General features: G+C 46.7%; 1 protein-coding gene across 2 annotated transcripts in view; it reads left to right on the top strand.

Annotated features, from left to right (window-relative positions):
* The window catches only part of WDR37 (WD repeat domain 37), a gene marked incomplete at both ends in the record, with an annotated part of 47,650 nt that overhangs the window by 21,742 nt on the left and 12,805 nt on the right, over nucleotides 1–13,103 (top strand). Inside the window, 2 exons of one of the 2 annotated variants that reach the window (XM_080717259.1) lie at nucleotides 2,956–3,190; nucleotides 4,322–4,463. In XM_080717259.1, coding sequence (XP_080573385.1) covers nucleotides 2,956–3,190; nucleotides 4,322–4,463 — 377 coding nt within the window. Of the gene's footprint in view, nucleotides 1–2,949; nucleotides 3,191–4,321; nucleotides 4,464–13,103 lie in introns of both variants that reach the window. The other variant, XM_080717258.1, reaches the window with a different exon arrangement.

The following is a 13,103-nucleotide window of genomic DNA, read 5'->3' as shown; positions in this document are numbered from 1 at the left end:
ACTCCCTGTCCCTCAGGTGTCTCACACTGTACATCTGCTGCACCCAAATTTGGTTCTGGATGCCTCCCACATCTCCTTTCACGTGCCCCCCCCCCCCAGGAATGTCACCGTCTACCTGGTGGCAGGGACCATATGCCTTTGTTGTCTCTGAACTTTCATATTTTTATTATTATTATTATTATTATTATTATTATTATTATTTGTGGTACTAAGGATGCAACCCAGGGGCATTATACCTCCCAGCTCTATTTTTTTTTAAATCTTTTTATTTTTGAAACAGGGTCTAACTGGTTTGCAAAGTCCTCGCTAAATAGCTGAGGCTGTCCGAGACCATGATCCTCCGATCTCTGCCTCCCGAGTGCTGGGATTACAAGCTGTACCACCGTGCCCGGCCTCTTGTATTTTTCTCATACCCCATACCATGTCAGCCTATCAGTAAGCTTTATTCAGAAGACTTTTCTTTGTGGTGCTGGGCTTTGAATCCAGGGATGTTCTCCCCCTAAGCTAGATCCCTACCCTTTTTTTTTTTTTAATTTGAGAACAGGGTCTTGCTAAGTTGATGCTTCACTGAGTTGCTGAGGCTGGCCTTGAACCTGCAATCCTTCTGTCTTAGCCTCCCAAGTCCTGGGACTACAGGTGTGTGCCACCGTGCCCGGCTCCAGGGTGTTTTCATTAACCTTCCTTTGTGCCTCCATCAGCACCATCCTAGTCCCAGCTTCTTCCTCTTACCTGTACTTCTGTAACCCATCAGTTCCTTTCTTTCTTGTTCTTTTTAAAAAATTGTGTACTTTTATTGGTGCATTGTAGTCTTAGATGACAGTGTAGCTCTGAGTGATGGTGACACCGCGCAGAGCACTTGGTGCCTCCCCGGCGCCCTCCCCACGCATGCTACTGAGGTTGGCTGGTGTGCTCACCTACACACGACTCCAGTGGAAGTGCCTCCTTTGTGAATTCCCCTCCCTGGTTGCACAGGACTTTCTCCTCCATTTGCCACATCCCTCTGGTGTCTCGGCTACTCCTTACTTCCACATATGGGGAAACCATGTGACCCTTCGCTCTCTGCCTGGCTGACCTCACTTGGCGTGACGCTCTCCAGGCCAGCCACAGTCTCCTCATTTCCTGGGCAGCCGTAACCAAATCCCGCAGGCTGGGCAGCTTCCACAGCTGACCTGTCCTCACGGCCTGGAGCCGGTTCAAGACAGAGGTGCCAGCCCTGTGTCCTCATGCCGTCCTCCCCGTGCTCGTCTGTTCTAATCTCTCCTTGTAGGACAGCGGGCATGCTGGGTTTGGGCCCACCGTAATGGCCTCAGTTAAGCTAGATTACTCACTTCGGGGCCATTTGTCAAAGATGGTCACATTTTGTGGTTCTGGGGTCAGCAGGTGAACTTGTAGGAGACACAGTCCATCCCACCTCAGCCTCCTTTTCTTTTCCTCACGCACATGCTCGAAGCCTTGTGGTGGTATTCCATCACACAGAATACAACCGGAGTGCTTCCCGTCTCCCAGGCCTCACGCGACTTTGCCTGTGTCTGCCCACCCCTCACACTGCCCCGCTGGGTTCCGCAGTGCAGCACAGAAGGCGTCACGCTGTTCCCACTGCCTACAACCCTCTTTCCTTCAGCGTTGGCTGGTCTCGCTCCCTTACTTTTTTCATGGTCTGATTCAGATGTTAGCCTGTCAGTCTTCCCTCAATTATTCTGAGTAAATTAGCCACTTGGAGTAGCCGTTGTCTCCTTCACAGTCCTTATTACCATCTGACTATCTACATGCATATGGCATATGCGTCCATACTAGAGTGTATGCACATCACATAGTCACTTGCATGCTTGGACACGTGGGTGCATGTTCTCATAGCAGTGTGTATACATGTATTCGTGACATACAGTCTCATACTTCTGCGGTATGTGGGTTTGCATGTGTGTACAGTTTGATTCCCTTGCCAGGAGCTCTGCGAAGGCTGGGACTCTGTCCGTCTTGTTTAACTCCATGTTTTAGTCAGCATCCTCACTGTTGTGACCCAGACACCCAACATGCGCACTCAGAGGAAGGAGGACTCATTTGCTCACAGTTGTGGAGGTTTCAGTCCATGTTAGGCCAGCTTCCATGTAGGAGCTGTGGCTGCAGGCTCTCAGGGCACCATGGTGGGGGGCAGAGAACGGGGGCTCACAGGGTCAGGGGGAGGAAGCAGCTGTAGAAAATGGGCCTAGGAAATGACACTGTCCGTGACCACGCCCACCTCCAGCCCTGTCCCTCCTCTGCACTAGGCTGCATAGCCTGCCACGTGACCTTTGGTGGCCATTTTAAATCTAAACCATAGTTCTCCAGTGTTCTCGTCACCAGAATGAGCCTCAGTGTATCATCTGTCCCCTTCTCTGCTGTGGAAACAGCACCCAGTTGTTTGTAAGCATCTGATCAATATTTGTTGATGAATAGACATAGTTAAAAAGCTGAAATTTAGGATGGCTGTTACCTTTTACATTTGACAAATTCTTCACTGATATCACAGGAAAGTACAGTGAACCCCCATGTTAGTATGGCAGTAGATTCCAGAATTTTAAGCCCATATTGGTTCCTAAGAATTAAAATGCTTTTGTTTGTATTTTGATAAATTACTCATTTTAATTTTATTTTATAGTAAATTTTTACAAATAGAGTGTGAAAATTTCAAATGTTGAAAATAATTTTATTTTCTATTTTATTGGTTAGTGGAAATGAGTTGTAGTTGATGTCACAGTGGCATGATTATGATTATCATTATTTTTGGATCTTTGGCCTTCAGTTATAGCCAAGCCATAAAGTTGATAAACGTTTATTGAACACTAGTTATGTATTAGTATTGTGCTTTTAGTGCTCATAATGATGAAAAAGTTCTCGAAAGACAGAAGAGTCTGATGGTGTAGCCATGGGCAAACACGATTCTTAGGAAATCTTCTTTGGTTTTACCTTTAGCAACAGATATCTGGAGAAGACGAAGTAGAGTGCTCCGATAAAGACGAGCCAGATGTTGACGGCGACGTGTCCAGCGACTGTCCCACCATCCGGGTCCCGCTGACATCTCTCAAGAGCCACCAGGGCGTGGTCATAGCTGCGGACTGGCTGGTCGGAGGGAAGCAGGCGGTGACAGCCTCGTGGGACAGAACAGCAAACCTGTACGACGTGGAGACGTCCGAGCTGGTCCACTCCCTGACAGGTGCCTCACGCAGACCTTGACTTCCTCGCCGGCTTTCAGCTTGTGTGCTTGTGTTTGTATCCGAGCTCACAGGTCACTTCTTGGCCGAGTTACTCCTAGACCTCTTGGCTCTTCCACTGTAGTTTTTTGAAGTCCTTTCTAATGAATAGGACTGTTGGTAGCAGCATTCATTTTATCTTTAGGAGCTGAATTGTAGCATGTAGTTTGTCAATATTTGAAAGATGGTGGTTGTTCCCGTTCCCTATTCGTGACAAATTTCTGTAGACTTAGTGGCGTAGAGCAGCAGGACTCGACTACCTCCTGGCTTCCTGGTCAGGATTTCTGATTCGGGCTAGCAGGTTGAAGTGAAGGTGCCTGGGTCTGATCTTGCTGGGACCTGTGGTCTTCTTCCAAACTTAACTCACTGTTGGAAGAATCCATTTCCTCCCAACGGTGACTGAGCCTCCACTTTTTTTTCCTGCCTCGTTGTCAGCTGAGGATGCTCTGAGCATCTAGAAGCATCTGGAAGCTGCCCTAGGTCCTAGGTGGTCCCTTTCAACGCCTCGCCCCATTGCAGTTTGCTTTCTTCTGGGCCAGCAGGAAGTTTGCTTTGAGTGGGCCTGGACCCTCTGAAAGGGCCCACCTGGTTAGGTCCGGCCACCAAGGACAACCTTCCTTTTGATTAACTCATAGCAACTGATTTAGGAACCTTAATTATATCTGTGAAGTTCTTTTTGCTGTATAATGCACCGTAATTACCAGAGAGATATCTTGCCATACATACAAGTTCTGTCCAGAGGCAGGGGAAGGTTATTGTACAGGAGATATATTTACTGAGGGCCATAGTACTTATCATCAGAAGTTCTTCTAGTAGTGAAGAACTAAGATTTAAGTTGTTACACTCAGCCTGTTTAAGTGATTTTTCTGACCTTCATTTAGGATCAGAAAACAGGTTCTACCTACATCTAGTTCCCTGCTCCTTAAAACGGATGGTTGAGGGGACTTCCAGATCCTAAGAGAAACGGGTTCTGCTGTGGCTGTGTGTCATTGATTCCTGTAGGTTTTCCTTTCCACTGGGTGTTAACAGTGGGTTTATTAAGACGGAAAAGCTCCACTCTCATGTGTGCCTGCGTCTGTCGTTTTTGTTTGTAGGGCATGATCAGGAGTTAACACACTGTTGCACACATCCCGCCCAGCGGCTCGTGGTGACCTCCTCCCGGGACACGACTTTCCGTCTCTGGGATTTCAGGGATCCTTCCATCCACTCCGTGAATGTTTTCCAAGGACACACAGAGTGAGTTTTCTTGTTCACAAACCTTAACTATTCATGCAAAATGTCTTGTGGGTTGCCATTAAAACTTAATCCTAATGTTAGTTTTCAGTATTGGCAACTTTACTCTTTCAAAATGACTATTCTTTTCTAAACATTTAGTTCCACTGTGTCAAAGGATTTAGGCGATTGAGATTAGACTGTCTATCAAAAACTGAATGGGGATGGAATGGGGTTGTGGGGGAAGAGGGTGAAGGAAGAACCAGGAAGCACCCCCAGGGTTGGTGGGATGAGAAATGGAAGGAAGGTCAAATAGGCCATCTGTAGGGCCTGAGCAGTGCCGGCGCGCCACTCACAGGTTATCTTGATGCACCTTTGAACCCAGCACACACGCACGCACACATGCACGCACGCATGCATAAGAAATCTTAACCACTGGATGTTCTTCTTTGCTTTGAGTTCTATCACAAGACTTGAACATGAGGATGTCTAACACTTTTTTTCACAAACTTTCTCTTCTCCTTCTCCCATTCCAATCCTCCTTAGTAAATGAGACAGCATCTTTTTTTTTTTTTTTTTTTTTTTTTTTTTTTAGTGGTATGCTGAATGGAACCCAGGGCCATTCTGCTTCTGAGCTATATCCCCAGTCTGGTTTCTTATTCTTTATTTTTGAAACTGTCTCACTAGGTAGCTGAGGTTTGCTGTGAACCTGTGATCCTCCTGTCTGAGCCTTCCAAGTACTGACCAGGTACTAGGATTACAAGCGTGTGCCACCACACCTGGCTGCTGCCTTTTTTTTTTTTTTTTTTTTTTTAATAATACTGGGTATTAAACCCAGAGGCATTCTACCTTTGAGCTACATCCTCAGCCCTTTTTATTTTTCTGTTTGAGAGTCTCACTAGGTTGCTGTCTCACTACTTGTTGAGGGCTGTCCTCGAAACTGCGATCCTCCTGTCTCAGTCTCCCAAGCGCTAGGGTTACAGGTGTGTGGCACCATGCCCGGCTGCAATATTTCTTGATTATTTTCCTTTAAACCTTCTGCTCCCCACCCCTCCATGCCGTCCCCCATCTGGTCCATGAGCAAGACTCCTGTCTGGATGTGCTTCCCGTACACCCTGCCCACTGCTCCCCCTTGCACCATGGCCCTCCACACTTTCACCTGGAGATAGTGCTTGTCCTGCTCCAAACCCCAATGTCCAGAAGGCACCAGCCCGTGGTGGTGCCGGTGAGGGTGGTGTCTGCCAGTCCCCGGTGGGAGGCATCTTTTTCAGTGTGGAGTTAGTGAAGTGGCACTTTGACATGTGTTGATATCTTCTCCCCAGCAACCTCTCCTCCATGGGGTCTAGCATCAGTGGTAGTCCTTGCTCAGTACAGTGGGTGTCGCAGAAGGAAGGGGATGCTATTAATTCTCTCATTATTCCTACACTCATTAGCTGGCATTTTAGTTAATTTTAGTATAAGCATAGAATTGTGGACTTTTTCATTTTGATAGCCTTAATCCTTGTCATTTTAATTTTGGCTTTTAGTCCACTGGTCTCTGGGCCTGTGCACCTTCTGTGTGACCCTCAGGTCTGAGTGTTTCTATCTTTCTGAAATAGTGAGGTGCTCTAGATTAGAGAGTGCCAGCAGTTAGCCGGGCGTGGTGGCGCACGCTTGCAATCCCCGCTCTGGGCAGGCTGAGACAGGAGGATCACATGGGTTCGAAGCCAGCCTCAGCTACTTAGTGAGGCTCTCAGCAACTTAGTGAGACCCTGTTTCCAAGTAAAATAGAAAATAGGTCTGGGAGTATAGCCCGGAGGTAGAAAGCCCCTGGGTTCTACCCCCAGTACCACACACACACACAAAAAGTGCCAGCAGTTTCTTGCAGCAAGGACTCTGCTCGTCTGTTGGGCCAAGCCAAGTTCATCAGTGATTTGGGAGTGGGCTAAGAGGGTAGGTGTAGAGAGCAAGTCAGCTGCACTGCTCAGGTGGCAGGGTAGAACGCGGTCACAGGCAGTCCAGCCCCTGTGGTGCTTGCCGCCTGTGAACTGAGAGGCCTGTAACCGTCCAGGGAAGGCAGAGCATTGGGTCCAGAGGTAGGTGCAGAATGGCCGGGGCTCGGTGGGTCCGTGGGGTGCTGGCCCCGGCAAAGTGAAAACACGTCGCCCGTTGGACTCCCTCACCCCTGGCCTGGCCAACATCCTCCCTGCCCAAGACAGAAACAGAGGCCCAGGAAGCCAGGCAATTTGCTGAGGGCTGCCCAAGTTTTGAGTGGAGTTTGACTCTATGGGAGTGATTCTAGAACAGTTTCTCCCGGAGCCGTCAAATTACCACATGGTGTTATTTAAAGACCCATTTAGTCATATTCTGTCTGTATCCAGTACCTTATTTGATTATCTGAGAAGTTTTGTGCAAAAAAAGTGTAAACATATCTGTAAGTAATGGAGCTTGGTGGAAGTGCATATTTTTGCTTTCATGGATATTTCAACACTAGGTGGTTTCTTATTTGTATCCCTCTTTGGAGTGCTAGAAGTAGTTATGTTTAAAATTGCTATTTAAGTAGTGGCATTTTTTTTTTTTTTTGAGATGATGGGTAAGCGAAATAATGGTAGGTTTTTAGAGAAATACTTGCAAGAAAAGTAACTGGTGATGAAGAAACTCTCTTTTATAATGTAGACCTCTAACTAAAATTTCTGAGGGAATCAGTAGTTAGCGTGGCATCTGATCCTCGTGAGCCGTCGCTCCCGCCCAGCCCTGCTAAGATGCACGTTACTGGCTAGCTTCCCTTTAGCCACAGGGACAAGCAGGAGTTTTACTGGCATAGGAGGTCATGCAGCTCTCACTCATACAGATTATTTGCGTGTTCTTTTCTTACTCAAGCATGAACTAGCCTATCTTATTGATGTGTAGCCAGTTTTGAAACTTTTCGTCGGTGCTGATTTCCTTGCTGTGTGAGAAAGGAGGAGTCTCAGTTTCTTTTTGGCCCTTCTGAGTGTCAGGACATGCTAGGAATCAGGAGCTGGGTTTTCTCTTTACTTCCAGGTTGTGGGTGACTGAGGGCCACTTTTCCCAAGTTCCCTCTGTTCTTTCTCATGCAGGTTCAGGACGTGGTCAGCAGATGGTGCTGTCGAATGCAAAGTATTTCTAACTAATGCGCAGTCGGCTGTAAGCCTCTAGAAATGTCTCACTCGAGAAGAGCAGGGAATGAGACATTTCCCAAGCTTTGTCTAACTTTGGCTTTTTCTTCGTCATGAGTCATGTCGGCTTGAGTCCGTATGACAAATGCAGCCTACAAACCACACCAGCCATAAGCGAACCCCAGCCTGTATCCGTGCCAGGAGATCCTTTATTAAAAGCAAACGTGAGAGTTGAATTCCTGGTTAAGAGGAGAGCAGCGGCCTGTGTTTGTGGTGTGTGCTGTTTAGTCACTTACCTGATGTTCTGAACGTGACTTACAAAAACAAGCTCTGGTCTTCTGCCCCCGACCCCCACCTCACCTTACCATTCTGACAGCTCCTCTCTTTTGGAGGCTCTTGGGCAGCATTCTTTGCACTCTTGGGGTTCACGAGTCCCCCATGTGTCCTTGTTTTATTACCACCCTGAGTCTGAGGGGAGTAGCCATCCTGTGCATGTGGTGTCCAGCACAGTACCCTTCAGATGCTGTTCTCTTAGAAGGGCTTTACTAGGCCGGCAATATGCTGTCTTCTAGTTTAGCAAGTCACATTGTTGGTTTTCCAGGGTTATTTTCTTGAGTCCTCTAACTCATTTTTCTGAATAAAGTAAAGCAAGCTGGGCACAGTGGCACACACCTATAATCCCGTACCTGGGAGGCTGAGCTAGGAGGATCACAGGTTTGAGAACAGCCTGAGCAACTTAGTGAGCCCCTCAGAAACTCCGTGAGACTCTGTTTCAGAATAAAAATAAAATAGGGCTGAGGGTGGAGCTTAGAAGTAGAATGCCCCTGGATTCAATCCCAGTACCACAAAAAAAGAAGAAAAAAAATGTTCTTCTTGGTAAAAGTGTATATTTTAGTGAATGATTGTTTCAAAAGAGGCAGGGTTGTTGTTTGTTGTTTTTGGTATAATACTGGAGATTGAGCCCAGTGAGCATTCTATCTCTGAGCTAGACCCCCAGTCCTTTTTATTTTTTACTTTTTGGTGGTACTGGGGGTGGAACCCAGAGGCTTTCTACCTCCGGGCTATACTCCCAGACCTTTTTTTTTTAATATTTTATTTGGAAACAGGGTCTCACTAAGTTGCTGAAAGCCTCACTCAGTAGCTGAGGCTGGCTTCGAACCCGTGCGATCCTCCTGTCTCAGCCTCTCAAGGGCAGGGATTACAAGCATGCGCCACCATGCCTGGGTTTATTTTTTACTTTTTGGAAGCAGGGTCTCACTAAGTTGTGGAGGGCCTTGTTAAGTTTCCGAGGCTGATCTTGAACCTGCAATCCTCCTGTCTCAGGCTTCTAAGTACTGGGATTACAGGCGTGTCCATCACGCCTGGCCGAGGCAGTATTCCTTAAACATGTGTGACTGCAAAGCCTTTCTCCTGCAGTTCACTTTGTTACTGTGTGAAATTCTCCTTTGAGAATTTTATCTTCAGGTATATTTTCATTTCTAGGAACTCAGCATAGATTCTCTAGTAAAGTATATTAGAATCTAATGCCTTTTATAATGTGAATAATTGTCCAGTTAATTTGAATTTTTTAGATTGGTTTTCTTTTCAATATGATTAGCCTAGTTTTGTAATCTAATTTCTCTAGAAGCTTAGAGATTTTCCCCATTTTTATTTCCTATTACTGCTATCCCTTGTACTTTTACACCACTTCTTTGCCTTTTTGGAAAACTAGAGAATGAGATTCAATGTTTGTAAGATAAAAAAAAAAAAACACAACTACAAATGAGTCCCCTTGAAATTTGTGCTGTCATTATCTTTGCGGATAGAGCTAGAGCTCCTTGATGTATGCTCTGTTTAAGGCTTTTATCATATTTTTTTTAGAAAAGACTAAAGCCTTTTTCTTTTTTGATGTATTTTGTTATTTTTACTCTATACCTGACATCTCTACATTGCAGTACGAATTTTGCCATAATAGTGTTTATTTGGTTTAACTGGGTAGCTGTTATGACTAGTTTTTAGTAATGTATCAGTGTGTACCAATTTATATGAAAAGTAATTTTTATATCCTTCTACGTAACATTGCTTTACTCATAGCAGAATGCAAAATTATAGTGGGTGTTCAGGGAAATAATAGAAATGTTTAATTTGACAGTTTTGGAATGTCACAGAAATTTCAGCTGTTGGCAGTTCAGTTCTGGTGTATTTCTAACCTGTCATCAAGAGTGCCAACTGAAATGTGGTGCATTTTACCTGAATAAACTGAGCCCTCGTAGGCTCCGGTGTTTCTTACATGACTGTAGCTCACTGAAGCCCGCCGACTGCTTCAGAGCCAGCACTCCCTCCGCTGAGTTCAGCACACTGAGGGAGTGGCCGGCCGCCTCTCCACGCGGGGACTGCGGTTAGGGCGTGTTTGCAGGAGGCTCTTACTGATGGAAAGTTTGCTCTCAGTGTACATGCAGTACTCTGCAGTACTGCGGTTAGTAGTGTTTGCAGGAGGCTCTTACTGATGCGAGGTTTGCTTTCAGTAGATGTGGTCGCTGGCCTTCCACCGGAACATGAGAGCTGCCCATTGAGCTCTTTCTTGAACAGAAGGACCCCAGCGCCAGCCCTCTCAGCTGCCACTTGGCTCTGCTGCCTTCTGTAGGAGCTGACTGGGTTCCCCCTCCCCTTGTTTTATTTTGTTTTGTTTTGTTTCAATTACTAGGAAAGGAACTGGCAGTGGAGGCAGTCACTGGCCATTAAGCTTCCTCTGTGGGTGGCAGATGACTCCAGTTTATACCAGCTGACAGTATTTACAACTGTGAATAAACTTTGGCATTGAAAAACTGAAATTAGCTCAATATGGATAAAATGTTTGAGGATGCAAAGATTTTTCTTCTTTTTTGCTTTTCTCCCACAATTGTAACTGTCTTCAAAATGCAAACGTTGGTGCTTTTTTTCCTAAAGAAAAAAACTCACATCTAATAAATTAGCTTAAGAGGGATGATTGTTTTGCTTTACAAAGTTTTCATATGCTTTTATTGGGAAATGACACTTTTACCTCGATGGTACTCATTTTCAGTTATAATTGGATTTTGTGCTTTGTCAAAGTTAGCATGCAGGAATTACTTGTGTGTAGGCTGAAGGGAGGTGGGACATTGCCCCCCAAGCATAGAGATTGATTTAGGAAAGTAAGAAATACACGTTCAAGGGATAATGCGGGCCACCTTGAGAGTGAGAAAGACCTGGGATGCACATTGTGGAAGACAGTGCTGGGTTTGCAGTCTCCTTGTCTATTGGTGATTGATCTCCCGCCCCTCTCGAGACCCTGTCTGGTGAGGAGGAAGAGGAGGTATCTTGGGAGTGGTATTCTAGGGACAGAAGGACTGCACCGACAGTGCCTCCTGAGGTGGACGTGGCTGAGAGATAAAATGACCTGCAGATCCTGTCGGCCTTGAAACTGAAATCAGATGATGCCTTTGCATTCAAACTTTATTCCAGTTTCACATTACCTGTGTGCTTGAAGTATGTTGTCCTATCTTTTAAAAATTTAGATGAATTAGCCGATACCTGTCAGCCACCGCACGGGCTCCATCCTTTCTGAGATGTTTCGCTTCAGATTCCGAGGCAGGGGTGTGGGACTCAGGTCCACCTGCTGTCAGAAAGCCAGTGCTGTTGGTGGGACCAGCCGAGCAGAGAGAGCAGCTGCCCCCAGGTCCCGCACGCTTGGAAAACACCGTGTGGGTCGTGATGGGTGTCGCTTTCCCGCATGCCCGTGGGGTGCGCGGTCCTGTCCACGCTCAGCTCAGGTGGGGCTGCCCTGCTCACCTCGCAGCAGCTTTTACTGCTCGTCACACTGGGCGCTGCTTGATTCTCTGCCTGCGTCTGAGCCGCAGGGCTCTGCCACTCAGAATAGAGCAGAGTAACACTTCATTTAACTGCCGTCTTCTGGGAGCGGCTGGTGCACAGAAGTGCTTTCTCCAGTAATCCCTCAAGAACCAAAACTTAAAAAAAAACACCAAACTCTGTGTGTGTGTGTGTTTGTGTGCACGTGTGTGCTTAGAAAGGGGAATGTGTGTGCTCGCATCGATTCTCTTACTTCGCCACAGAAAATGCGGTTTGAGTTTGGAGTCTCCGCTCTGTACTTTGCTTTTACTTTGGCTTTCTGAAAGTCAGCTGTTGCATTTCGTAAATTTTGTATTAGTGTCTAGTGGTGTTTCTCTTTCACTCCTCGATTTCTGTTACTAATTGCTACTAACATTTTTATGGTGATACACTAATAAAAGTTAATCCTGAATAAAAGTGGAAGAGTATCCCTATAAAGAAAGAACATGAGCGCATGGATGTTAGAAATCTCCTTCAATACTCTCTGTAAAGCCACGTTGCAGAAAAAGCCAAGAACAGCAGTGCACAGGCCCCACGTCCAGGTGGCTGTGAAGACAGATGCGGAGTCCTCAGCCAGCCTGGAGCCAAGACTGCACATAAGCAGAGGTGAAGTGTCAGGTGAAGAGGGCGCAGCGCTGAGCGCCTGGCCTGGAGCACAGAGCTCCCCGCTGCTGCCGCTCGGTCCTGCCTGTCCTACCTGGGGAGCGCAGGGCTGAGGGCGGTGCCGCAGTGCGGGTACCACTGCGTGGCATCTCTTGGTGACTGCTCCCTTCCTGTGATGGAGTCCTCCACCTAGTGACTGGCTCAGGAGGTTCTGTGTGTCCAGTGTTAGTGACCAACTAAGAGCCTTGTCTTAGCCATTCAAATAGTAAGTATAAACAACTTCATAGAGCTTACTTTGGTTAACAACAAAAAGGACTTTTCAAAATGTTGCTTGTCTAGTTTGAACAAGAAGGTGTCATATCTTTTAGAGAGTTACTTGATATTTTAGTTTTTCTCAGATAACAATTTCTGTGGGGAGACAAAAAATATTAAGGTACTGTGTTTGCACCAAGGTCTTTCATAAGACAGAGTTAAGATAGAGGGTATCGATTATACTACATTGTAAGGTTTTTTTTTTTTTTTTTGAGGAAAAGCATTTGTTCTTAATGAATATGGTATAGTTGTGAGTTACCATTTAAAAAGCAGGGTAGCCAGGCAGACTGCAGTTCTCCCTGTGTGGTGGGCAGGCATGGTCAGCAAGAGGCCGAGTGGAGGTGGTGAAGCAGGGTCAGCTGTTAGCCTGAGCCCTGGTCCAGTAGTGGGGGTGCATCTTGGGTGGTCTCACACAGCTGTTCCTGTAGCAGTGGGACCAGCAACCTCACCCATCCTTTATGGGTGAGCGCAGCCTCCCGAGGAGCTTCCCACAGCTTCATGGACGGAGAAGGTCCAGAGGGTTGGCTTTCAGATGGAAAAGTGCCAGGAGGATGCACTGGCGGGGGGGCGTTGGTGGGAAGAGAGGTTGGTCCTCGTGACCATGTCTCTCAGTCAGGGGGCAGAGCAGGAGGGCTCATGGTCCCAACAGATGGGCTGTGGGGAATGTAAGTCTCCATTGCTTTCCTGGAAGCGGGTACAGAGTGTCCCCAAGCAAGGGTGAAGCAGCAGGCATTACATAGCATGCGGCTGTGGGCGCACTGCCGGTGCAGGTACAGGGCGTGAGCCCCTG

The sequence above is a fragment of the Muscardinus avellanarius genome, assembly GCF_963383645.1.
Source record: "Muscardinus avellanarius genome assembly, chromosome: 20".
In the NCBI taxonomy this organism is placed as follows: Eukaryota; Metazoa; Chordata; class Mammalia; order Rodentia; family Gliridae; genus Muscardinus; species Muscardinus avellanarius.
The sequence above is the reverse complement of the archived record's forward strand: the minus strand, read 5'-3'. Positions and strand labels throughout refer to the sequence as shown.